The sequence below is a fragment of the Podarcis bocagei genome (assembly GCF_964188305.1).
Source record: "Podarcis bocagei genome assembly, chromosome: 7".
NCBI classification, from domain to species: Eukaryota; Metazoa; Chordata; class Lepidosauria; order Squamata; family Lacertidae; genus Podarcis; species Podarcis bocagei.
The window spans coordinates 53180730-53208619 of record NC_138132.1 but is presented as its reverse complement, the minus strand read 5'-3'; the positions used below and the strand labels follow the sequence as shown (position 1 = coordinate 53208619).

Genomic DNA, 27890 nt, shown 5'->3' with positions numbered 1-27890 from the left:
GAGTCAGGGCATGCTCCCTTCCCTGCTCCAGGCAGTCCACTCCTCTCCTCTCAGCCGCCCATTGGAGCGTGCTGCAAGGATGAGGAAGGCGGCGAGCCACCTGATCTGCTTGCTGGCCCTCCTGTCACACAGACTTCCCTGGGAAGGTAAGGGGCACCGGGCACTTAGAGGGAGGCTTTGCGTGAGGGCGCGGGAGGCTGTCTGGGCTGCGATCTGGGTGCCTCTTACTTACGTACAGCGCCGAGTGCGTGTAGGACCACACGATGTAAACAAGCCAGACCAAAGCCCCCTCCCCTTAAAAAAGGAAGACGACTCTGGGAAATTGGGGGGGGGGGGCTTGCTGGAGAGATATTTGTACCAGGGTGCCGGATATGCTTAAGACAGCCCTGCTTGCGTCTACTGCCTGACAATTCCATTCCGTAACCCTCAGCTTTCACCCACTCTCACAATAAATGAGAGGGGCAGAACCTTCCACTGCTTTCTCCATTCCAAGCATATTCTTAAGAGAGTAAAATTAACATCCCATCCTCTAAGGACAAAGCTGTCAATTTCATATTCTCTCACTTTCTCCAAACTTTAGTTCTGCATCAATTGGCATTTTTTTCCTCTTTTTAAGGCCTCATGAAAATCTGTCACCATTTTAGTGGGTATTTCTCCCAATATATGTTTTTTTGTATGCATTGGTTAGGAGAAGTCTATCACTAAATTGGGAGAACTGTGAATTTCAAAGCATAGCAGCATTTCAGTTTGTATATTGTTTTGTGAAGTGAGAATTAGGTGGGTACGTATGAAAATGTGAACTGACCCAAATCCCCACCCCAATCCCTACTCTTTAGAGATATATCATGCACCCGGTGTCACAAAACCATTTACCTTTTGCACAACAAAGGTCACAATTGTTGACAATACAAAATCCTGTGCTGCCAAATCTACAGCAGAGAAGACAAGGATTTCAAAGAGCAGCAGCACCAGTTCGTGACTGTAGAAAAGTGTTCTGCTAAATAATGCACGGTCATCTAGAGGAAGAGGAAAATAGTATCTTTTTCAGATTTCCACCCTTTTTACTCTCACAGCAAAACTCTGTTTCTGAAAAAAAACAAACCAAAATAGAATCTGCATTGCCACAAACACCCCAAAATAGAATCTGTATTTGCACCCCAAAATAGAATCTGTATTGCCACAACCAAAGCACACATTTGAAACATACAGTGGAGGCTGGACCATTAGGGCAAATGGGTCACTGACACACTAGGGTTGCCATATGTCCAGAATTTCCCAGATATAGCTGGGTTTCGGCTATGTCGATTTTGGTGAATTTGGACATTGTGTGTGTGGATTTTCACTTTTTGAAATATGGCAACCCTATGACCCTTACTTACAGTCAGCCAGGGGGTGGCTCTGCCTGTCCTAGCTCTGGCTCCACCTACTGGTGGACTCCCTGCCTCCTGCTTTACCAGTCTTAACAGACACCAGCCATCACTTAAAGCACTTTTACACCACATTAACAGTAATAGAAAATCCTGGGAACTGTTATTTGTTAAGGGTGCTGACCTCAGAGAGCTAATATTTTCAACACCCTGAACAAACTACAGTTCCCAGGATGATCCATGATGGTTAAAGCAGCATAAGTGTTCTTTAAATGTATGGTGTGCATGTGATCTAAGCCTCTTTATAACCATAAGGCCTTGCAGGTCCACTTTTGTTGTCCATCTGTTAGTCTCCATGCCACAGGAAAATAATTTAAGAGTGTGTGAACATCTACAAATATCAAGGAGCAGTATCCTAAATGTGGGCATGTCTCACAGACTGGTATAATGGTTAGTGACATACTTCAACCATCAGTGGTACAGTAAATGGCACATATCCATTCCTTGCATTTGATTGGCTTCTGTTTGAGCAGTCATGGGCTCATTCATCTCATTATGGAGTTCAGCATCTCCCAGGATTGTTAAGAACTGGTAGCTCTGTGAAGTCAGCACCCTTAATGAAGTTAAATCCCTGTGGCAGCAAGTGTGGTATAGCAGCTAGAGTGTCATACTAGGACCAAGAAGACCAGGCTGAAATCCCCACTCAGACATGAATTTCAGTGGGTGACTTTGGGCACTCACTGTCTCTCACCCTAACCTTCTTCGCAGGGTTGTTCTGAGAATTAAATGAGGACAGGGAGAACCAACTATACTAACTTGAACTCCTTGGAGAAATCAGTGGCATATAAATGAAATAAACCAATAAATATATTGTTAAAGTAGCACAATAGTTCTCTAAATGTATGGTGTGGATGTGAGCTGATAAAAGGCAATACCCAGTGCAGAAGCTTACAAACCAATTCCCACTGGTAAGTGTTTGGAATACCATTATAGAGAGTGGAAATGTCCCCTGGTTCCTGGAATTCCATGTCCATGATCCGCTCCAGGAAAAATTTGTCCTTCACCATGTAGTCCATATCTTTGTATCTCTAAAGGGTGGAGAGAGTGAGGAGACAATTAAAAGTGAAAGAAATATGTCAGTACAAGATGACTCACTTATAATTCATTTCCAACACAGCTGGGCCTGCACGATGACACTAAACGCACAACGACAAGGGGAAAAACATTAACTAAGGGTACTTCCACATGGCAGTTTACTGTGGACTGAAGTGTTGCTGCTCATGTGTTGAAGTGTTGCTGCTCAGGGGAATCCCGGCTGGCTGGGGGGGCGTGGCCTGCCCTATTTAGGGCCGGCGCAGAGGGGGCTCGCCCTCTTTTCGCCGGCTAGCCCCCACGTTTTCCCACCCTCCCTCCCTTTGGGTAGGCTTTAGGTAGGTCTCTGACTTTGCTATGGACTTCAGTCTGTCGCTGCAAGGGGCATGGTAGGAATTTTTCCCAATTGGCAATTTACAGCCATTTGGTTTTTCGCCTACCTCGTAGCAACTCGTCACAACTCCTCGGCATTGGCGGTTAGGCATTGGTAAGAAGGGGTTAAGAGGATGTGGGGGGGGGGTGAGGAACGCCATCACCTCCCCCCAGTGAACGAAGGGTGGTCCGATAAAGGACTCCGGGGGGCGTGGCCCTGTCCGAAGCCTATGGAGGTGTGGGCCAAAGGCACGCCCCCGAGCGGTGACCTGGGGGAGCTCCTAGTTGACGTGCCTCAGCAGGAGACTCCCCCTCTATGGTGTTAACCCTTCCCGTGTCTCCAGCAAATGGGCTGGAGCCGGATAGTCGATAGGACCAATGCCTAAGCCAATGCCTCTCATTCCTGAATTCAATAAAGTTGTGGCCTAATTCGCCCATTTAACCTTAAATTATGGTGTCTTGTGTCTTTATTTATCCTGGTGGGGGGCGGGAACTCGCCACGCAATGACCACCATGACTCTCTTAACAGCCCTGGTTTGGCTAGGCTACCCTCCTATTATTATTTTAAGAAGACCTGATAGACCACCCAGGCAGTGGTCCATCTCTACCTTCCTCATCTGAGTTATCATTGGCTTGCTTGGCAGAAAGAGCCCCAATGAGTAAGCAAGCAGTGACATCTTATGCTCTCCCTCACCATTGTCTGGGGCAGAATAAAAGGTGAGCGAGCAATGGTGGAAGAGCAGCTCCAAGAGGTTCTTGTCAGTGGTCCCTTGGTAGATGCCTGACTATGTTGGTCCTTGACACTGGCCCCCATTATTTGCATATAAAGCAAAACACTTTGTGTAGAACAAACCATGGATACAAATACCCAGTACAAAAAAAAAGGTGAATAGTAGACAGAGGTAGCCAAAGACTCACATGTTCAAAAAAGGAGACCAGAAAGCGGTTCAAGGCAAAGTAGCCATTTAGTCTCTGTTTGTGAAGGTCAGGTCGGATGTGGGCTCCTCTGGGAACCTGTCACAGAAAAAGTGCACAGACTTTTAAAGTTTGTGCCAGTTACTTGGCATTCCCTATTGAAGAGGTTTTTTTTTAAATACATCTATTTGTTTTCACTCAGATCTTGCCTTTGGCAGCAGGGATCTTGGCTCAATTTTCACCTGCTGTTCTGGAGCGCTGGCTTCCATGCACAGACAGAGTTTTAAATTAAAAAGTGGAGGGGGAAACGGGAGGGTTGCCTGTAGCCTAGCAGGCTGCTGTTCCTTGAAGGAGCTCAGCAAAAGAAAGCTCAACTAAGGTTAGCTTTTGATCAAGAAGTGAAAACAACCAAGTTTTGTGGCACCCTGAAGACTGTGGGGAGCATCCCAAAGGCCAGACAGAGAGTCCCAGAGTCTGCATGTGGCCCCCGGGCCTGACAGCTTCCACCCTCGAAGGCATCATCATTTCTAAGTAATACTTTGCCCAGCTGACCAATATCTTTGTCTAACAATTACTGAGTAAATAGGATTAGGTACTGTACCTCCATGAAAGATAGAGTTATTCTGTCATAAAATGCTCGAGTCCTGTCAGTAAGAAGCACCTCAAATGTTTGCACATCAGAGTAGGCCTCCAGGCCTCTCAGAGCACAGAGGTTCTCCTGTGGAGAGAACCAATGGAAGGGGTGGAAAGAATAATAATTGGGAAGTACAAAGCATAAATATCAGAGATCTGACATCAGAGATCTCTTCTGGAGAGGGAGGGAGACGTGCCAGCCAAGGCTCAAACCATATTGGAGTTCACATTCCTTTGACTAAGGGTGTGTTCACATTACCATCTTAAAGCGCAGTGAAGTTGTTCCCTGCCCCCTGCACATTTCACAGCTCTTTACCCCCTAGTTGTTTCACATCAACAGGGATTCATTTATGTCAGATTTGTTTCTGTAAACACTAGGCAGCGTTGACTGGGCAGGGGATGTCTTGACCCTCTGCCAAGATGTTCATACTAACAGCTTAAGGAAGAGGCCTAAAGTGAATTTGAGAAACAACTCATCTAGCATTTTATACCAAAGTGCAGGAGACATATGCCTTTGAGATAACGTCAAGTGAACATGGATTAAAACCCAGCAAGTGCCCAGGAAATGGGAGTGTGAATAGAGCCATAGAAACCTTGCCCCATGCCTTATTTTTGCACAAGACCTAATGGAATTGATAACAATGTTCCTATTATTGGGGGGCAGGGTGATGTGGTGACTATAAAATCCACAAGTTCTACCTTTCAACTCCCTCCAGTTTCAGTTGAATCATGATCCCCATAGCCTTGTAAAAATAGTAGCTAATGGGGTTTAAATCCTGACAAGCTCACTTGAAAATGGGCAAATCCAACAGGGAGACATAGCCTTCCCAGGAGCACAAAGTAATTGTCATAAAGAGAAAGGACAGATGGATGGACCAGTAGACACTATTACCTCCTCCTTCCTGATATAGGTGAGCATGGTGTCCATGCCCACATCTGCCTGTCCATGGACACTTCTCCCATGGATGTAGAAGCCATAACATCTGTGTGTCAAAATGAACACTGAAACCTAGAGGGACAGGGAGAGGCAAATGAAGCACGCAACCATTTATCAAATGGGCAAATACAGTTTCAGAACATGTTTGAACACGATTGTAATCAAAGCTTGCTTACAGATTAACAATGGCACAATTAAGACTCCCCTCTAGAGCAATTCAACCACACCCAACATATCTGGGCCTTTTGGGGGCAGGTGCCCCAGTTAAGGAATGCCCTCTCCCCAGGCAGACGAAGACTTTAAAAAATCACCACTCAATCATTTTAGTATGGTTTTAATTTACCAATGATCAGATGGCTTTCATACTGAATGCATCTCATCTGCTGATTTTACCTGGTGTTGGTTTTTACTTTGCCCCAGTGCTTTAATGCTGTTGTTGTTTTAAGAATTTTTTAATTTGTTTTCCTACTATTACTACTATCAACAAATACTACCATCAGCAGCAGCTTTGGAAATTCTATTCAAATTGAACAGCAGGTTGTAAATACATTGAATAAACTAATCAGTTATGAGTCACTAGAAGGCCTGTGCACTTTATTTGTTCTGATAATACCCTGCATACCCATCCTGGAGCAGGATAGTGAACAAACTGATCCTGTGGTGACTTTGGCTAATGGTGCATGGCCAAACTTTTATCTCTCTGCAGCTCAGCCATTTGTTGCTCTGCACTGTTTTGTTATTGGCTTGTATTATGATTGTAATTTTCATATTTATTTACTACATTTGTATGGTTCTCTTCCCCTGACATTTTATCCTCGCAACAACCCTGTGAGGTAGGTTAGGCTGAGAGACAGTGACTAGCCCAAGGCCACCCAGTGAGCTTCATGGCCAAGTGAGGATTTGAACCCTGGTCTCCCAGGTTGTCTTCTAACCACTATGCCACACGGGCTCTCATAGCATTCAAATAAAATAATTAAAATTTTATTATTTTAATGAAGGTGTATTTTTTAAATTTGTGACATTTTTGTAATCCACACTGGGACCATTTGGTGAAGGAATATAGTAAATAAGTACATGAGCATAAACTGCTTAGCAGTTTGAATGATTAAGCTGCACTGTATAGAAATCCTGTTAAATAAATATAATGCGACTCACATTGCTCAGGGAACAAAGATCAACAAACTGGTGAATCTTGTCCTCTACAAACCGCTCATATAACCCAACAGAAAACAGCACCTGTTTTTAAAAAAAAGGCATGCTGCCTATAATCACCCTGTAATTATGGTAGGCAAGAGCACACAGTAGTTTCCTCATCAGCAGCAATACTCAAAGGGTGCCTCATTTTACAGAAGGGGTTCAAGCGCATACTGGAAACTTAGATTTGCGCAATTAAAGTGCTCTGTTAGGCTGCCAAGGATGGCTGCCTCTCTCATTTTTGTGTTATGCCATGCTCCCCATGGCAACGTTTTTGTGTTTTGCCACAACCTCTCCATGGCACCCATTTTGTGACTGATACCCCAAGCCAGCACTCTTTCAAAATCCAAAATGTGTCCACTAGTCCGAAAGGTTGGCGACCTTGGCCTTATTTCTTAATATAGTAAATGAGGTCTTTGAGGGTGTCCCACAACATGCACACAATAAGATTGCTCACTTCTTTTGTCATGTTACCTACCTAAGGACCTTTCAAAAATGGTTAGCTATTGCTCTTGATTTTGCATTTGTTACATTTTTCCACACTAGCACTAAAGGAAGAGGAGATGTAGAATGACCTAGATAGCCCTTTATTCTAATACAGCATCAAGGGGATATATATATATATATATATATATATATGCAGGTTTTGGTGTCTTCGGGTGTCTTCCCGTGTAAGAGTTGGGGTGTCTAGGCGACGTTTCGACGAGGTCTCACTCGTCATCTTCAGGCTGGTGCTTTCGGCTTCTTGTTACTGGAACAGAGCAGGATCTCAGTGTTTGAGTTCCTATAAATACTGTTGAGGGGGTGTGGTGTATAGCCTCCAACGTTCTGGGCAGAGAGGAAGTTCCCAGGTTAGTGTGTCTTTTCTTCTTTTGTTCATTAATTACTTGAGGGATATCTTGAGTGATTTCTTGAGTGATATTCTGAGTACCACTTAGGAGGGTCATTAGGTGTGGATTAGTTGCTAAAGCTTTCGTGTCTTGACCTCTTGAGCTTGTAAAGAGTTTTTTCTGAGAAGATGGCTGTACTTCACTTAGTTGTGCTCTGGCTTGGCTTCGTGTATAGGGGCGAGCTGTGGTTTTGTGCCCTGTGCCAGCCAGATCTGTGTAAGGATTGCAGGGGGGTGCAGCATCCGGAGGTGCCACTATGGTTTGGCTACTGGATGGTGTCTGTAATTTATCTGTGGAGAGGGTCTGGGTTTGGGTCTGGTGTGGTTGATTGGAGATGGCGTTCTGTGTGCCTCTGGTTCTGGTGTCGGTTTTTGTGGGGAGGGCTATTTTCCAGATGTCTGGCAGGCGGGACGTATCGTCACGCTTGTTCATGTTGTGAGGGTGTTTCTCTATCTCGATGGCTTCCATGATTATTCTCTTGTGGTGGTGTTCCGTGTTAAAGAGCAATTTGGAATCTGAAAAATTAATTTCGTGTCCTGTTTCTTTCATGTGTTGGTAAAGAGAGGAAGTTTTTTCTTCTTTTTTGACGGCATTCTTGTGTTCTGCGATACGTGCATTTATTCATCTGTTTGTTTGTCCAATGTACGTGGCTGGGCAGACTTTGCAGGGTATTTCATAGACCCCTTGGTTTTCTAACTGGATTTTATCTTTGGGGTTTCTGAGGATATTGGCTATTTTTTGGTTGGTGCAAAAGGCTGTTTTGATATTGTGTTTGTGGAGGATTTTGCTAATTTTATCTGTAGTGCCCTTGATATAAGGAAGGAGGGCCATGCCATTGTTTTCTTCTGTGTCTTGGTTTTTGGGGGGTGTTTCTTTTTGGATTAGCTTCGTAACCCTGTTTTGCTGGTATCCGTTGGCGATTAACACATTTGAAAGATTCTGTAACTCAGTTGTCAAGTGGTCTTTGTCAGCCAGGCGTTTGGTTCTGGAGATGAGAGTCTTGGCTACGGAGTTTATTTGTGCAGGGTGGTGGTGTGTCCGTAGCCAAGACTCTCATCTCCAGAACCAAACGCCTGGCTGACAAAGACCACTTGACAACTGAGTTACAGAATCTTTCAAATGTGTTAATCGCCAACGGATACCAGCAAAACAGGGTTACGAAGCTAATCCAAAAAGAAACACCCCCCAAAAACCAAGACACAGAAGAAAACAATGGCATGGCCCTCCTTCCTTATATCAAGGGCACTACAGATAAAATTAGCAAAATCCTCCACAAACACAATATCAAAACAGCCTTTTGCACCAACCAAAAAATAGCCAATATCCTCAGAAACCCCAAAGATAAAATCCAGTTAGAAAACCAAGGGGTCTATGAAATACCCTGCAAAGTCTGCCCAGCCACGTACATTGGACAAACAAACAGACGAATAAATGCACGTATCGCAGAACACAAGAATGCCGTCAAAAAAGAAGAAAAAACTTCCTCTCTTTACCAACACATGAAAGAAACAGGACACGAAATTAATTTTTCAGATTCCAAATTGCTCTTTAACACGGAACACCACCACAAGAGAATAATCATGGAAGCCATCGAGATAGAGAAACACCCTCACAACATGAACAAGCGTGACGATACGTCCCGCCTGCCAGACATCTGGAAAATAGCCCTCCCCACAAAAACCGACACCAGAACCAGAGGCACACAGAACGCCATCTCCAATCAACCACACCAGACCCAAACCCAGACCCTCTCCACAGATAAATTACAGACACCATCCAGTAGCCAAACCATAGTGGCACCTCCGGATGCTGCACCCCCCTGCAATCCTTACACAGATCTGGCTGGCACAGGGCACAAAACCACAGCTCGCCCCTATACACGAAGCCAAGCCAGAGCACAACTAAGTGAAGTACAGCCATCTTCTCAGAAAAAACTCTTTACAAGCTCAAGAGGTCAAGACACGAAAGCTTTAGCAACTAATCCACACCTAATGACCCTCCTAAGTGGTACTCAGAATATCACTCAAGAAATCACTCAAGATATCCCTCAAGTAATTAATGAACAAAAGAAGAAAAGACACACTAACCTGGGAACTTCCTCTCTGCCCAGAACGTTGGAGGCTATACACCACACCCCCTCAACAGTATTTATAGGAACTCAAACACTGAGATCCTGCTCTGTTCCAGTAACAAGAAGCCGAAAGCACCAGCCTGAAGATGACGAGTGAGACCTCGTCGAAACGTCGCCTAGACACCCCAACTCTTACACGGGAAGTCACCCGAAGACACCAAAACCTGCATTCCTGTACCCGTGAAAATCTACGAAAGCAAATATATATATATATATATATATATATATATATATATATATATATATACACATACACACACACACACACACACACACGCACACGCACACGCACACACATATATATATATATATATATACATATATATACATACACACACACACATTCTTAGGCTGTGTACACACTATACCTTGGAAACACATTCTTTCCCTCAAACAATTTTGGGCACTGCCATTTACTCCTCACAGAGCACAATTCCCAGAAACCCTTAGCAAACTACAATGCCGTAAATTCTGAGAGACAAAATGTGCTTCAAATATGCTTTAAAGCTATAGTGTGTACACAGCTTTTGTTAAACCAAACTCAGTGAGAAAGATCACCTGTATAATCCCTACTGCCAGCCAAACAGAAGCAGCAATCCCAAACCGAAGAATTGGACTCCAAGGAGCACGATATGCATTTGGTCCCGGGTGCAGATTCACATTCAGGTCTCTTGATGTGAGATTCTTAAGCCCCACCACCTAGAAATTAAAAGAAGCCTGTTTGGTCCCCACTTCAACAGAACATAGTGGGATTTGGGTCTAAGTCTCTTCTCTCTTTTTTTAAAGATATTTTTATTACTTTTTTTCCAGATAGATATCAACAATACAGAAAGACAAAGAAAACAAGAAAAGAAAAGGGAAAAAAAAGAAAAACTGATTTTTCCAAAGCTTATTTCAATCTTCCAACGGACTTCCTCACATCTCCCGCACAATGCAATCTTTATAATAAATTTGTCAGCAAATTATAACCTTGTTTCATGTATTTCTTTTGTACTTTCAATTGCATTTTAAGTTTAAATTACTTATTATCCAATTACTCTATAAACACGTATATTTATCCTTTTTGAACATTTAAACATTGGTTCTTTCATTAATATTATCTAATTTCATATATGTTCCACTCTCTTTGCTGGGGCTAACCTTCCAAGTCATGCGAAGTCCTATAGTTCATATAACTTATAAAATTTTTGCAAATAGTCCTTAAATTTTTTCCAGTCCTCCTCCATTGCTTCTTCTCCCAGATCTCGAATCCTGGCAGTCATCTCAGCCAACTCCATGTAGTCCATCAATTGCGTTTGCCACTCTTCCAGTGTGGGCAAATCTTGAGTCTTCCAGTGTTTAGCGATAAGAATTCTTGCTGCTGTGGTTGCATACATAAAAAACGTTCTATCCTTCTTTAACACCTTTTGGCCCACAATGCCCAAGAGGAAGGCCTCCGGTTTCTTAGGAAAGGTGTACTTAAACACCTTTTTTAACTCATTGTAGATCATTTCCCAGAAGGCCTTCACTCTTGGACAAGTCCACCAAAGGTGAAAGAATGTCCCTTCAGCCTCCTTACACTTCCAACATTTATTATCAGACAAATGATATATCTTAGCAAGCTTGACTGGGGTCATGTACCACCTGTATATCATTTTCATAATGTTTTCTTTCAAGGCATTACATGCCGTAAATTTCATACCAGTGGTCCATAACCTTTCCCAGTCTTCAAACATAATATTGTGCCCAATGTCTTGAGCCCACTTTATCATGGCTGATTTAACTGTCTCGTCCTGAGTATTCCATTTAAGCAGCAAGTTATACATTCTTGATAATACCTTGGTCTTTGGTTCTAACAGCTCTGTCTCAAGTTTCGATTTTCCACCTGGAATCCTGTTTTTTTATCCAACTTAAAAACCTCATTAATTTGGGCATAATGAAACCAATCTTGCACCTTATCCTTTAATTTTTCATAGCTCTGCAATCTCCAATTATCTCCTATATTTTCTATTATTTCCCAATATTTCGGCCAGCCGGCCTCCATATTGGGTTTTTTTCCGGGCCTTGGCCTCAACTGGTGATAACCACCTCGGAGTCTTACCTTCAAGTAAGTCTTTGTATTTTGTCCAGACCATAAATATTGCTTTCCTGACAATATGGTTTTTAAACATTTTATGTGTTTTTACCTTGTCATACCACAAAAACGCATGCCATCCTAACGAATTATTAAAACCTTCCAGATCTAGGACATCAGTGTTCTCTAGCAAAATCCAATCTTTCATCCAGCAGAAGGCTGCGGCTTCGTAATATAACCTTAAGTCTGGCAGGGCAAACCCCCCTCTTTCTTTTGCATCAGTTAGTATTTTAAACTTTATTCGGGGCTTTTTGCCCTGCCAAACAAACTTTGAAATATCCTTCTGCCACTTTCCAAAACATTCCACTCTGTCCACGATCTGCAAGGTTTGAAACAAGAACAACATTTTTGGCAAAACGTTCATCTTTATAGCTGCGATTCGGCCTAACAAGGAAAGTTTCAGTCTTGACCAAATTTCTAGGTCTTTTTTAACTTCTGACCAACATTTTTCATAATTGTCTTTAAATAAATTCAAATTTTTGGAAGACAAGTTGACCCCCAGGTATTTCACTTTTTTAACCACATTTAATTCTGTTTCCCTCTGAAACCCATCTGTTTCTGAAGATGTTAAAGTCTAAGTCTCTTCTCAACCTCCCTGCGTGGGCCCAGGGGTATGGCTCCCCCACCCTCCACAAAACTGGATTGATTACATAGTCATAAGAGTTGAGAGGGCTGCTGAGTCAACCACGTTGTAATTTGGAGAATTAAAAAGCTTTAGAAATGCCCAATTTATAAGTTACATGAAGGCACTGTAAGGTCATAGGTTAGGCCCAAGGTTTATTTTATTTTCCTTTCTTTAAATATTTCTAAACCGCACCATCATGTTAAAAACACTGCAAGGTCTTATAAAAACTAGAAGTATAGTAATTATTTTAAATTGTCTTTACTGTGTCAAACACTTCAGTAAAAACTGATTGGCAAAGGGTGATGTGGTGTTGGCCAAGTGCTTAAATATCTTAACAAAAAATGGAAAGCGTAATGCTGGTGGTCAACAAAAGAGGTTTAAAGACTGTCTCAAGGCAAATCTAAAAACATGTAGTATAAACATCGACAACCAGGAAACACTGGCCTACGAGCGCTCCAGTTGGAGACCAGCCTTCACCAAAGGAGTCATGGACTTTGAAGACACTCAAACTCAGAACGCAAGGGAGAAACGTGATCAACTCCTGCCCGGGAACCAATGTCCCCACCGTGGAAGGATGTGTGGGTCCAGAATTGCCTCCACAGTCACTTACGGACTCATTGTTAAAACTGTGTTTATGGAAGACAATCTTACTCGGCTACAAGTGATCGCTAAAGAAGAAAGAAGATGGCAACCTCCATGTCCTGCCTGCTAGCTTCTTCCTCCATTAGTCTCAGTGTTGCCCTTGTGGAATTTAGCATGTTACCTCTGCCTGTCCTGGCTCTGGCTCCACTTACTGCTGGTCTCCCTGCCTTCTACCCTACCAGTCTAAATGGACACTTCCTCTCCTCCTGCCTCTGAGCTGGCCCATAGAAAATCTAACTGTCTTCAAGTTTGACAGAAGTTTTTGCACCCCTGGTGATCTGTGCAGAAGGTTGTGCACACTGTGGTCCTAAGTATATTATATCAGTGACCTTGAGAAAGAGGAAAGTTATCAGTAGCAGAGCACAGAGACTGCACAGCAAATACTTTCTTTCCTTAATCTCTCTCTCTCTCACCTCCAGTAGCAGCAAGACGGCAAACAACTGGAGTGAAGGGTTCACTTTTCTATGGGTCTGGATCTCATTCCACTCATTAGCGATCAGAAAAGTTCTCCAGGCACTCACAGAGGAAGTAGCCTTCTGATATCCTGAAGCAGGGGAGGGAGGTTAAAACACACACACAATGAAGCTGAAACAATTGGCTTTATTTGAAGACTCCACACGAGCTTATCGGATTCTTGGCAAAGTGCAAAGCTCAACGCCCCTGGGTTTCCTTGAGCCCTTGCTTATGTTAATTTACCTCTCCTGATATGAAATCGTTACAATCTGAAGCAAGCTTGCTTCCTGGAACAGGCTCCTGCTGATTTCCCAGAAGAACCGAGGGCCTCAAAGTGATTTGCCAACACTAATTAAACAAGCAAGTATCACACAACAGCTGTGCGAATGTGCTGTAGGTAACATTGCCCTCATTTTCCTGGGAGTCAAAGTTTTAGATCTTCAAGAACATCCTCCGGTAGCAAGCACACGGTGTCAAACGTTTCATGCTCCATCCCACAAAATGCTAGGAAGCCCCATGGCCAACCCCTTTTGCCTGAATACAATAGTAGGTGGAATGAAAGGGCATGTGAAGGGATGCAAGATAAGATGGGGTTTACTTTTGGCTGTGTTTTAAACTAAAATGGCTGAGCACAACCCTGGAACTGGAAGCAGTCACAGGAGACTGGGAGGGAAAGCCATCGGATGATTCTTCCTAGCTAATCAGAGATTTGTAGATGGAGCACTGATTGGCATGCTGCCCTAGCAGATATCCTCCTTGGCTAGCCCTAGATCATGGGTAGCCAGTGAGGTGCTTTCCAAATACTGCTGGATCACAATCAGTCCCATCAAGTATGGCCATTGATCAGGGATAATGGGAGTTGCAGTATAGTCAACTTGAACCTTGTGTGGGGGTTACACTTCAAGGATGGTACATATACACAAAAAAATTGAACAGTCAAACCACCGCCTAGGACCCACCCCTACACAAACATCCTTACCTTTCTAGAGCTGGCATAACAAACAGGTCTTACCCGCCAAGTGAGGCAGAGCTCTCTTACAGGGCTCTAGGAGGCTATTGAGAGATCTCTCAAGGCGCCCGAGTTCCCGCAAGATCTCCAAAAGCCCAGTGAGCAAGGTAGACAGCTTAAGAGCTCTTTCCACACCAGGAAAACACTGCACAAGAAATGCTTTTAAGCTCTCCGCCCCCTGTATGTTTAATTTGTGCGATTTTAGCTGGCTGGCCACCAAGTGAATAAAGCAGAAATCATGCAAGTTAAACATATGCAAGATGTGAGTTGGCTGTACAACCATGTCTGGAGAGCACCACTTTGTCTATACGTGCTCTGCACAGAGATGGAATGGAGAAAGTGGACAGAGACAAGTTTTGCACCCTCACTCCTAACACGACAATGTGTGGACACCCAATGAAGTTGGGTATAGCGTATAGTTTAACCGTGGAATTCAGTCCCACAGGAGGCACTGATGGCCACAAACTTGGATTACTATTAAAAATGGATTAGACAAATGTATGGAGGTAAAGGCTATCAATGGCTACTAGCCACAATTAGCTATGTTCTGCTTCCATGGTTGGATGCTTTCTTTTGTCTGTTTTGAAATTTCCAACATTCAGTTGCTGCCTTCAGATCACAGCCTTCTTACAGCCCTATACACAACCTATCAGAAAACAAAGGCAAACTTTTACCCATAGATGCTTTTGCTGTTCCTCTCTCCTTTGGCTTCTCCCAGTCTATCAGGAAGATAGAAACTGTTAACTGGGTTATCAGAATATGTATGAGGTCCAAGCTCTGGAACAAAATCATCCGCAGAGGGTTATTTCTCAGTGATGCAAATATAGGTTGTCCAGAGGTTTAGAGTGTGACGTTCCCAATAGCAGCTCTCAAACCACTGGCCCCAGTGCCTTAGGCAGAGGCGTACTCCAATCCCGAATGCCAACGGTCCCTTTAAATTCAGCACCCTATGGCAGGGTTTACGGCAGAATCAGACTTTTGTATCTGGCCCTTGGAACTCTCCCCAGAGTGTCTCCTAAAAACGTACCCCTCAAGTGTCAAAGGCCACAGCAAAGAGGTGCCTCTCTACCCTGGAAACATGTGGCCCTCCATATGCTGTTGGACTAAACCTCCCACTGTGCCCAGCCTGCATGGCCAATGGTCAGGAAGGATGGGAGTTGTAGTCCAGTAACGTTTGGAGTGAGTCAGGTTTCCCTACTCGAAATTACAACAAAATAATGTAAGTTAAGCCATTCTGAACACTAACATGGTATATACCTTATTTTACCTTATTTTTTGGGACCGCAGCAAAAAAAAATTAGGGGGAAATCGTCCAAAGTTGTTGATCTTTTTTGGGAGGGGGGCACAGCCGCCAATCGCTCTACAGCCTGCCCGCAAATGCAAATCGCACGCATCACTGCGGCAAACAATCGTCTGCACACTCACCGTCGAAAACCCAGCAGCACACTCAACACAACCACAGCCGATTGCATGCATGCCTCCCTGCTACTGTTAATAGCCCGCCCAATTGTCAAAGCCACAGCTAATCATCAGCACGCCTTGCCGCAGCAACCTATCACATGCACAATCACCACAGATAATTTCCTGTATAAGACAACCCACAATTTTAGCTGATTATTTCTAAGGAAAATATATTGGCTTAAGCACGGAAAAATACGGTATTTGCAAGTGAACTACAGACATCTTTTGAAAAAAGCATTAAGTGAAATAACAATAATAGTAATACTACTGCAGGGGGTTGGACTAGATGACTCTTGGGGTCCCTTCCAACTCTACCATTCTATAAATAAGCAGCAGTGGCAGAATGAAAACAACAGCAGCCTGAATAAAGAGGCTGGGGTAAATAAAAACTGCTGTTACCCAGGACCTAAGATTTGTTTTCTTTTTAAACCTATCACTTTTACCTGCTAGCAAAAGACTCACAGAGGTACAATTCCCAGGGCCGCTTGGAGGAAAGTGATGCCAGTTGAACTAAATTAGGCCTACAGCCTAGACATGCTCTCCAGGGAGCTGTGTCAGTGTGTCTCAGTCTTGCTAAAGCAACTGATGTTCTTCAAGTCCCTTGAATTATTAAGCAGCATGATATTTCCATCCAGGTTAGGGCAGCCCTAACAACCTTTCCCGTCAGTGTTTTTTGTTGTGATTACGTATGCCATCTTTTAAAACTTTGACATTTCTCTGTGAGATGCAATGCCAGAGCCATCTCAAACACCCAGATCTCCCAATGTTCTTACCTTTAACACAAGAGCAGACAACAAGTAGATGATAAAGTTGGTCTCTATTTGGCTCCCAGCAGTGGGCAGTGTCCTCTCAACTGCAGAAAATTGCTGACCCTGGAAGAAGGACTGGAAATGAGGATGGAAAAGAGAAGGCCTTTAAAAGGTAAAGGGACCCCTGACCATTAGGTCCAGTCGTGGCCGTCTCTGGGATTGCGGTGCTCAGCTCGCTTTTATTGGCCGAGGGAGCCAGTGTACAGCTTCCAGGTCATGTGGCTAGCATGACTAAGCCGCTTCTGGAGAACCAGAGCAGCGCACGGAAACACCGTTTACCTTCCCGCTGGAGCGGTACCTATTTATCTACTTGCACTTTGATGTGCTTTCGAACTGCTAGGTTGGCAGGAGCAGAGACCGAGCAATGGGAGCTCACCCCGTCGCGGGGATTCGAACCGCCGACCTTCTGATCGGCAAGTCCTAGGCTCTGTGTTTTAACCCACAGCACCACCTGCGTCCCTCTGAAGGCCTTTACCTACTGACAATTCTTCAGGGCTTAGAACTCATAATCACTTTGCAATTAGGTAATGGCTGTTCCAGCACAGAACCTGCAACCTCATTAGGGGCACAAACTGAGAACCAAACTCAGTAGTGGAGTGCATGCTTTGCATACCAAAAGGCCCCCAGTCCAATCCCTGCCATCTCCTGTAAGGCTGAGAGAGACTGGATAACTGCTGTCAGCCATTCTTGATACTACAGAGCCACTAGATGGACCAGCATGGGCGTAGCCAGGATTTTTGCTGGGGGAGGGGGCAGCTACGCCCATGTGGACCAGTAGTCTGACTCTTGAAAAGGTAGCCTCCTATGTTTCAAGTACACTGGCTATTACTGATTTGGCTGGAAAGAACACAGGAAGCTACCTTAAACTGAATATAGCTATTGGCCTGTTGTGCTCAGTATTGTCTACTGGAAATGACTCTCCGGGATATCAGACAGGATTCTTGCCCGCTCTGCCTTGAGATGCTGGGGACTGAACAGGAGACTTTCTGCAAGAGCTACACCTCTTCCCCTCCAGCGGCATCTGACATCACCTCCAAGTGGAAGAAAGATGCAGTGCAGATACCTGCAGGAATATTCTAGTTCCGAGAGTTACCGGTACTTACCTTGAAAACTATGAGCCAATAAATGCCAATTCCAAGGCTGACCATGAAAAAGACATTTGCTAGAGATCCGCTGAAGTTGGCAAAGAATTTCACTATGACCTGCAGGAAAATAATTTTGTTTCAAGAGGGAAGAAAATATTGAAGGAAAAGAGAGACTGCACTGCAAATGGAGCAAAATGGAACCTACACTATCATCTATAGCCAGGTTTCTGCTAGCAAAGTGTAAACAGGCAGAAATATACCTGCCATGTCTGCCCAACAAAGGAAGAGGAAATCAAGCAACACACCATTCTTGGGACTGCAGGAATTTCCAGCAGCTCACCCATGAAAGGAAAACTTACCATAAAGCTTATGTTTGGAAGTCGAGATCGCCGGGTCCAAGTGCTGGTCTCCAGCAAGGCATAGATGATTGCAAGGAATCCCAGGGCTCCAAATGCAATCTGTCAAGAGAGAGGGCAGGGATGGAGGACAGTAGCAGGTGTGTCATCCATAGGGACGAGTGAACCGGTCTTGTTTTGGGTTTTTTCTGTTTCTCATTTTTCCATTCTTCAGTTATCCTCTCCACATTGGTTTGCAAATTCTTTCATTTTAAAGTGCTCAATAAAATGCACCACCATTTTAGTGTGAATTTCTCCAAATATACACATTTTTGCTAAGCACTTTTTCCTAATATAATGCAATTTTTTGTATGTTATTTTCACTTTCATGGGATGGGCCCATGAAAGCTTAAGCTGCCCTAAACCTATGAGTCTGCACAGCAAACCCAAGAAGAGTGTCTTAAAGACTAAACACAGCTACCCTTCTGGAATCCTGCCATGAGAGTTACTCACATCTGTAGCTTGCTGAGCCGTTCCAGGATCCTGGATATAAGAGACTGAAAATGACACCTGAAAAGAAATAGCAGAACAGAGAAGTAATAACAGGAAGAAAGCAGGCCTGTTAGCTGCAGGCTGTGGGCACAGCTTCAGCTGACGTCGTTATTGTCAGAAGCTTTGGAAAACATCGTGCAAAGTTTGGGTAAGCTGGCAGAAGACATCATCTGAATTGCTTTGGGATCTTCGCACTCTTGAAACCCTGGAAGCTCTTGTAACCCATTTCAAGCTGTTATTAACAACCTGTCTGATTCTGCATGCATTTTTCTTTTTGCAACATGCACGTGAGAACCGTGTGGAGTGCTACTGTTCAGTGTTCCAGCCAGCAAGGCCCTTGCCCTGGATACTCCATTCCATTTCCCCATCCCAGTTTTCTTTCCCCTTGCCCCCAACAGCCAGTCACAATTCCATGCCCACAGAGCGTGCCCAGTTTTTCATTGGACTGTTGTTAACTTTTGGGGGTCATCCCTCTTAAGCATTCTTCCCCCTCCCCCACCACCCCAACAAGCTTAAAGTTCTTCTAAGCCTGTTAATACCTCTGGCTTGAGCATGATTGGTGCCATTTTGGCTAGGGAAGTATCCACACTCAGCATTAGTATATTTATACCGGATTTTCCTCTTCTGCATATGCAAGGAACAGCATCCTTGGCATGCTACGTTAACAGAAATGATGGCGGGCTCATTTCTCAGTGACTTTGTCCATCAGTGTTTCCCCTTGTTCAGCAAACCACACTGTCAGAGACAGCATTTCTCTCCTCTTGCTGAAAACCCATCACACCAAGTAAATCAATGAGACTGCAGAGTCGAAGCCAAGTAGCAAAGGGAATCCTCCTGTGCTGCGCATAACCAACTTGAGTTGTAGGGGAACAGCAGAGTATGCAAAAGGAAGGAGTGAGAGCACCGACTGTAGATGGGCAGGCAGGCAAGGGAAGGAGGGAGACTCAAGGGACAGAGAGCTGCATGCTGGATGAAGCTTAAAGGTTTTGGGTCTGATGGTGCTTCCAGACAACCAGTTTACTGTGAATGCATTCTGATTTTTTCTGCAGGGAGATTAGACAACAATAGCTTTTTAATGACCATTCATTCTAATTTTGTTGCAGGGGTTGGATAGCATCAAAGCAAGTGTTATCCTACACTTACGAGTGCATTTCCCCTCACACTCCTTATTGCAAGAAACCTGACATTTTGGAGGAAGCAGGTTTGTTGCACATGACTCCCAATCAACTTTAATTTGAACTATAGGAAGCTGATTTCTACTGAGTCACACCAGTGGTCCATGTAGCTCAGTTTTGTCTACTGGTAGGGTTTCAGGGAGGGAGTAGGAGTTAAGAGTTATCCCCTGGACTGATTGGGGGCCTCCCCAGTGTGGATCTGATCTTAGTTTGCCCATTAGGATCAGAAGAAGACATATGAAGTGCTCTGGGGGATAGTCCAGCCTCCTGTTCTCACAGTAGCCAACCAAGTGCCTGTGGGAAGCCCACAAGAAGTATCTGAAGGCAACAGCTCTTCCCCCACTTGTGATTCTCATGCTGCCTCTAACAGTGAAGGCAGAACATGGCCATCACAGCTAGTATCCATTAAGTCTTATTTATCCTCTACAAATCCTCCACAAATCACCTGTACGCTCTTAATCTACTAGAAGTGGCTCTTTGGGGTCCTGGGCAGAGAACAGTCTTTCCCATCACCTGCCAGCTTGCCCTGCCCCAAACTGAAGATCCCAGGGATTGAACCTGGGACCTTCTGCATGCAAGGCAGCTGCTCTACTGCTGAGCTACTACAGCAGACATGGCCTTGCTTAGCCAACCTTGCGCTGCCTGTTTCCTGGGTGACTTCTCATCTGACTGGCAGAGGCAGCTTCCTTGCAGGGGGAGAGGCAGGCCAGCATCCAGGCGGGGGGGGGGGGCTTTGCTTTCAGCCCTGACAATCTCCCAGCACAAACCCGGTTCTAATTAACACCTGCTGAAGCAACAGCTGCTGGAGGGAAGGGGAAAATGGAAGGGGGGGGGATGGAGCCAGCCTTATTGTTTCAGCTGCTCCTGCTGCACACATGTATTTCTGTCCCTCCTGGAAGAGCAGCTGTGGGTGAAGGGGAGGACTTGAGCCCCCCCTTGTCCCCCCTTGCCTGAGCGACTCCAGTGCTGCTCCGTGTTGCATATTTCACTGTCAGCAGGAAAGGGGGGTTGTCTCCTCCAGGAGTCCCGGTTGGCAGGTATACACTGTATAAGCCAGGAGAAAGGAAGAGGGAAAAGAAGGTTAACCGGAGGACAAAGCCAGCAATTAGAGGAAGGAGTGATGAATCGCTCTGCCTCTGCAGAGAAAACGAGTTGCAGCGGAGGAAAAAGGTGCTAATTGGGCAGAAGGAAGTCAAGGTCAATGTACTTAAAACATGCAGAATCGGAGGATGTTGGTGGGTCCAGCACAGATGCCTTAGGGCAGCAGGAGTGGGGGAGCTTATCCAGCCCAAAGGGTCATGGCTCAGTGGCAGAGTATCTGCTTTGCATGCAGAAGGTCCCAGGTTCCATCCCCACCATCTCAAGGCAGGGAAAGACTGCCTGCCTGAAACACTGCAGGACCACTGCCAGTCAGTGTAGACAATACAGAGATAGATGGAGCAGTGGGTCTGACTCAGCAAGCAGCGTCCTGAGTCAAGCCAGGCAACCCAGACCTCACATTTTAGGCATTCTAGGTGCTCCCCACCACCAACATCCAGATCAGCACCTCCCAGACCTCCAGGCCTTTCCCCAGGGTGCAACTTCACCCTCTAGTCCCAATCCGCCTCCCCTTGTAATTATCAGCAGAGGAAGGCGTAAAGGAGGTCCAGTGAGGATGCCTGTAGGGCTGCATTTGGCCTGGAGGGGGCAATCTGAGAAGTCAAATTAATTGCGTAAATGCAGCTTATCTGCATGTTTCTTGCTATATAAATAGCATCCTTGAGGCTGGGGGTGGTGGGGAGGGAAAATTTAACACAAACTCCCCACCTGGGTGCCAACAAAAATAATCTCTCTGAAGCAGCTGATTGCATTTCAAGGGAAACTCTTGGGAACCAGTGGGCGATGTCCTCAAAAGACAGGATTTCCTCAAAGGAAAGGTACGGTAATCATCAGGACTACAGCAGAGAGGAAAGGGTTAAACTCTCCCTTCTTTGCTTGTTGAGAGCCTAATAATGACCACACACACAACAGCTGCTATTTGCATTTCTAAACAAACAAACAAACAAACAAACAAACAAACAAACAAACAAACAAACAAGTGCTTGTTCCATTTAGCCAAGACACAAGCCTTGTTTGTCCCAGATATGCCCAAACTAACTGCTTATTCCTGTCTATTAATGCAAGAATCAGGGATTTTTGCAGCGGTTAAAATCCACACAATCTCCTGATTAACATACCAATCAAGACAAGACCTTCAAGGAAGATTAAAATGGGTAGGAGATTTGATTATTGAACTAACTGCAGGAACACTCATTCTCCAAATCCCTGCCCCACACTCCACACCCGCAATTGCAGCACACGTCTGCACGTTACTACTACTACTACTACTACTACTACTACTACTACTACTACTACTACTACTTTTACCTGAGGATCAATTCTGCTGCAAATGTAACAGTTGCTGGGACATTTGTCAGGTTTACTTTTCTGCCAGAGAGCCCGTCAACCAGAAAGAATCTTCGGAGATGGGATGCTGGAAAAATCATTGGGGGTGGAGAGCAAAAGCCTTTATATGCTGAAGACTCAGCCCTTTGTGCCATTGAGAGGAAAATAATGAAACACAGCATCTGACAAAGAGGCACTGTATATTGTGTTCTATGTATTGTATGATGCAGTACACTGTATACCGAGTAGTCAATTCTATGTATTCTTTGTAATTAAAGAAAGCATTAAGCCAACACATAGTCGAAATAGGGAAATGGCTCCCACAGGAGACAGTCATGGCCACCAGCTTAGCTGGCTTTAAAAGTGGTTTGCACAAATTCCTGGAGAGTAGGGCTATTGATGGCTAAGCTAGTTATCATGATGTCTATGCTCTTCCTCCACAGCTGGAAGCAGTAATGCTTCCAAATACCAGTTGCTGGAGATCACACAAGGGGACAGTGTTCACGTGCTCAGATCCTGCTTGATGATTTCCCATAGGCATCTGGCTGGCCACAGTGAAAACAAGATGCTGCACTAGATGGGCCATTGGCCTGATCCAGCAGGACTCTTCTAACGTTACTGACTACATCCACATTTCCAGCTCTGCCACACCCACTTCACCATGAAGAGCTGGCCATGAGTCAATGAGGCCCTTAGCCCAAAGAAGAGATTAGCTACCACTGTGGCAGTCTGCAAATGTTAAACTAAACAGGATGTGTACACATTGCCAGCTTAGGATGCAATTTGGATTAAAGTTGGGGGGAGGCTCTTTTGAGGGGAGGGGAACATACATCTAAACTCAGTATTTCATAAGAAAGGTAAAGGTAAAGGGACCCCTGACTGTTTAAGTCCAGTCGTGGACGACTCTGGGGTTGTGGCGCTCATCTCGCTTTACTGGCCGAGGGAGCCGGCATACAGCTTCCAGGTCATGTGGCCAGCATGACTAAGCCGCTTCTGGTAAACCAGAGCAGCGCATGGAACGCCATTTACATTCCCACCGGAGCGGTACCTATTTATGTACTTGCACTGTTGTGCTTTCGAACTGCTAGGTTGGCAGGAGCAGGGACCGAGCAACAGGAGCTCACCCCATCGCGGGGATTCGAACCGCTGACCTTCTGATCGGCAAGCCCTAGGCTCTGTGGTTTAACCCACAGCGCCACCCGCGTCCCTATTTCATAAGAAACAACAGGATAAATACAAGATTGACATGGATTGGTGGCTAATGTTGTGTGATGCAGAGTAAACGGTAGTATGTATACAATCATGGCTTAGGGAAAACTGTTGTAATGTTACTGGACTCAAATCTGGTGAGTGGGTGTTGAAAAGCTGCGGCTGCAAGGTATACATCAAGTATCAGTCTTGTAAACAGCCCCACAAAGTGTTACTAGCCTGCACAACTGTTTACTAGTCTTTTGTGGTTCTGTCCTGTGTACTGGGTGCAGAAAAGGGGTCTTTCCCTCATTTGGCAGCTGGCTTGCTTTCACAGAGCGGGAGAGCACTTCATTCCTCCTCCTCCACCACCAGCCTACTCGCTCACCTGCATGCAATGCTTCATCGCCCTTATGTACAGCCTGCTGCAAATACCTTGCCAGAGGATGTGCGCTTCGAAAAGATCACTAAAGGTCGTAAAGACGGCACTAAAAGCTTTCCGCTTTGGAAAAGTGGGGCGAAAGAACTAAAGAAATTAGTTGTGCATCCAAAAGTCAGGAGCGCAAAGGCTAAGGGAAGAGAAGAGGGGAAGAGACTGAGGAGAGAGAAATGATGAGGGAGAAGTAAAGGCTTGTATGGGTGATAATACCCAAAGCTCCTAACAACCCCATCCCTAACCCTCTGAAACATCGTCCTTCAAAGAATCCTGAGAACTCTAGTTTCTTAAGGGTGCTGCCAGTCTATGATGGGCAAGCTAGAATTCCCAGAATTATTGGGGGGAAGCAGAGTGCTTAAAATGTGCTCTCAATGTATGGTGTGTGTACACAGCCAAGGAAAGGCTCACCTTGGTTGTTTGTAAGTATTGCTGGATTCTCTACAGGGACTGGCCACAGTCGGACACGTCCTTCTTTATCCTCAAACTGTAAGAACATCTCATAAAAGACAGGTTCAGGGACACCTTGCAGTAGGGCGGAGACGTCAAGGGTACACTATAAAATGGAAAATTATTAGATACTACCACATATCTCTTCACTGTGCCAAAAAAAAAAGAGTCTGCAGGGGAGAGGGTGAATCCATTTACTCTTCTGAGTCGTCCTTATTTACTCAGTTAAAAAAAGAACAACATAGATTAGAACACGAGCCGCCCCATGCAAAAATGAATTAAGCCTGCAGTTCTATACACAGCAGTCATCTTCACTGAAAAGAGTGTGATTTAGCTTTAAGGAGAGGGGATGCCACAACAGTCAGGGTTCTCTGCCATAACATATACCTAAGTGAGATGAGTGTTGTAAAAACACTTTGCACAGACTCTGATTCAAATGAATTATTACAGCGATGGCTCAAGGCTGCAACAGATGCCAGTTTTATCACCTACTCATTTCCTTATGTTAAGATGCCGTTTTTCTTCCATATCGCAGAGTAGTGTTAAACCTATCATTGCCAAGGGTAGGCAATCCCAGGCCCTGGGGCCAGGCGTCTCTCTCCAGCCCTCAGAACTTTCCCTGGGCCACACACCCTTCCCCCAGGCCCTGCTTCACACCCTCCTTTAGTGTTTTTGCCTGGCTAGAATGTGTTCTTGAATTCTGATCATGGCCCCTGTTTGTTTGGATGGAAAACAGAGAGGTGTGTGGCAGTAGAAACTAGCCTACTGTACAAAGGTCATATTTACATCTGTTGCCCTGCCCACTTTTGCCTCTGACTCCTCCCACCACTGGCATCTGGCCCTTGAAATGCTTTCCAGACTGGAATGAAGCCATTGGGCTGAAAAGGTCGTCCCCCCCCCCCCCCAAATCTATGCCATAAAGCAGAGCTTTCCAAACTGTGTTAGTGTGTTGGCTGCAGTGTGTTGCACAAACACTTCCCACACCCCTCCCAGGGCTGGAAAGGGATTAGTTTAATCTCTGGTTTGCTAGCAAAACTGAATTACTGTGTCGCGAAATGATGCATGTCTAAAAAGTGTGTTGAGTGCTCAAGGCAGTCGCCTCACCTTGCCTCATGGGTGGGCCGGTCCTGGTGGGGGCCACACCCACTACTGGCATTCAGCCCCTAGAGAGGTTCCAATGAGGCAATGCAAACCACAGGCTGAAAAAGGTTAGCCACCCCCCTGGGATCTCAGAAGGGGAAAGCTGTCTTGCACTAAAGCCAACACTTACAGACTGGCTGTATGATGTTCCAAACACAAAGGCAGCATCCATGACACTCTGTCTGTCTGGGCAGAGCTAAGAAGATGGAAAGAGAAGAAGAGGCAGAAATTGCACACAGCCATAATTTCCTACTTTTTCTTCCCAAATGCCCATGAAACGAACATGCAAATCCTGCTAATTATACGTGTTAAACTAGTATGCTGCACTGAGACCTATATTAAATTTTAAATTATGTTATCCAGTCCTTCCTTCAAGGAGGGCAGAGAATACACACAGCATCATTTTATTCTCAGAACCATCCTGTGAAAGGAGGTTAGTTGCTGAGGAGCTGCCCCAGGGAACTTGCTGGCCAAGATATGAAGGTGGCTGCTGGCTTTGACCTCTTTCAAACAGGGCTAGAGACATTGATGAAGTGGGGAAGGAGGATGGGGAGGAAGAGAGTAAGAAGTCTATCAGTGGCTGCTGGGCATGATGGTTATATGGAACCTCCAGTTTCAGGGCAGTCTACTAATGAATAACAGTAGCTGAGGGATAAACAGTGGGGGTGACTATATAAAAAAATTCTCCATTGGAACTGCAGCAAAAACAGCAATGTTACCGAGAACAGAAAGAAACTGACTCACTTGCAACGTCGCTCCTCTCACATCTTCCCAGCCTAAGAACTTTCCAAGCACATTGTACTTTATGACCTTAAAGTCAATCTGTAGAGATGAGGGAAAAGACAGTAACTGGAGGCGAATGTTCTCAGCCAGCTTCTGTACACCTTAAAAAGCCCTTCTGCAAAGGCAGTCCTATAGTCTATTCAGCTCAATTTTTAAAAAAAGCTAATAATGACTGGCAGCAGGCTGGACAACAGTAATTAATATCTACAAAGAGAATAAGACCTCAAGCTTGCCTGAGGCAACACATGTCACCCTGGAACGTTTGCGTCATAATCCTAGGTGCTGGGAAATGGGCTAAGGTTGTTCAGAAGTCAATGACACTCTGCACATGCTTAGAGACACCCCAGATTGCTTCCAGTTTACTATTGCTGAGTCCCAGAGTTAAGAACAGGTTGCAGAGATGAGCTTTAGCAGCAATTAATCCCCCAACAGTTCTTCCATCCAGGCCCTTTAAACTAAGCAATGTTTTCTCTTGTCACCCGTTACCCCATGTGTTACTGTAATGTGTACACAACCTTAATTTTTGCCCTCTTGCTTGCTTGCTTTCTCTGTCTCTGTCTGTTTCTCTGTGTGTGTGTCACACACACACACACACACACACACACACACAGCAAATGCCAGTGTTTGTGCCTGCTTGGACTTGCCTTTGAAGTCTTCCCAAAAATCATCCGAGGGGAAGTTCCTCCATGATTACCGTACCACAGCTTTGGAAGATATTGGCTTCTGAGAAGAAAATGCAGTGAGGATTTATCTGAGAAGCAGCAATGCTCTCATATGAATAGAAACTTTTAAGGTCAGGCTAAATGTGATGCCAGTTCATACACTACAGTTGTACCTCAGCTCCCGAACGCCTTGGGAGTCGAATGTTTTGGCTCCCGAATGATTGAAAACCAGAAGTGAGTGTTCCAGTTTTCAAACGTTCTTTTGGAAGCCCGATGTCCAACGGGGCTTCTGTGGCTTCTGACTGGCTGCAGGAAGCTCCAATCAGAAGCCGTGCTTTGGAAGTCAAACGTTTCAGAAGTCAAACGGACTTCCGGAATGGATTCTGTTCGACTTCTGAGGTACGGCTATATAGCCTTACAGCTGGTATATTTGCATTAGGAAAGAAGGTCCCACAAAATCACCAGCCATGGGGCTCCTCCAGACCGAGACTGCAGCACAGAAGGGGTGGGATTAAGGCCCCACATGCCAACTCCCTATGTGGATCAGGCCCTCCAGATATGCAGTTTACTTCAAAAAAAAGCCACACACGCAATATATTATGAGTGGGCTATAAATACCTCCTTGCACCAAGATTGATGGATACTCACTTGGTCTTCATATAGAGATCATAGGCCCGGTTTTGTAAAGAGAAGGCTTCCAAAATGACCATGTTTGTGAGAATTTGGCAGGCCGTCACATTGCAGGTGTTCTAGAGAAAAGTAAAACTGAAAAAAGGTGAAGACTTTCCTGCGCAAGAGCTTGAAGGAGAGCTGGAGATACATGAGCACCTAAATCCAGAGAAAAGGCCTTTGCAAGGCCTCCCGGGTCTTTCTGTTTGGCATTAAACATTAACACAGATGTCAGATGCAGGAGGAGGAATCTCACAGAATACACACAACAGCTGGGACAGCAGCTTGCAGAAGATGACATGTGTGTCAGTCTGGGGTCGCTGACAGAGAATGTAAAGCAGGGGGTGGTGA

General features: G+C 45.0%; 1 protein-coding gene across 4 annotated transcripts in view; it reads right to left on the bottom strand.

Moving 5' to 3' along the window:
* The window catches only part of LOC308590852 (meckelin-like), a 32816-nt gene that overhangs the window by 2199 nt on the left and 2727 nt on the right, over positions 1-27890 (bottom strand). For 2 of the 4 annotated variants that reach the window (XM_081201151.1, XM_081201148.1), the window contains 20 exons: positions 27519-27619; positions 26853-26931; positions 26170-26247; positions 25556-25621; positions 24247-24391; positions 22197-22302; positions 20741-20834; positions 18577-18633; positions 18088-18186; positions 17747-17845; positions 16608-16706; positions 15048-15150; positions 13325-13455; positions 10090-10230; positions 6472-6552; positions 5272-5388; positions 4348-4464; positions 3750-3845; positions 2353-2455; positions 874-1016 (listed from right to left, as the gene is read on the bottom strand). In XM_081201151.1, the coding sequence (XP_081057277.1) occupies positions 874-1016; positions 2353-2455; positions 3750-3845; positions 4348-4464; positions 5272-5388; positions 6472-6552; positions 10090-10230; positions 13325-13455; positions 15048-15150; positions 16608-16706; positions 17747-17845; positions 18088-18186; positions 18577-18633; positions 20741-20834; positions 22197-22302; positions 24247-24391; positions 25556-25621; positions 26170-26247; positions 26853-26931; positions 27519-27619 (2055 nt within the window). The remainder of the gene's footprint in view (positions 1-873; positions 1017-2352; positions 2456-3749; positions 3846-4347; positions 4465-5271; positions 5389-6471; positions 6553-10089; positions 10231-13324; positions 13456-15047; positions 15151-16607; positions 16707-17746; positions 17846-18087; positions 18187-18576; positions 18634-20740; positions 20835-22196; positions 22303-24246; positions 24392-25555; positions 25622-26169; positions 26248-26852; positions 26932-27518; positions 27620-27890) is intronic. The other 2 variants (XM_081201150.1, XM_081201149.1) reach the window with 2 other exon arrangements.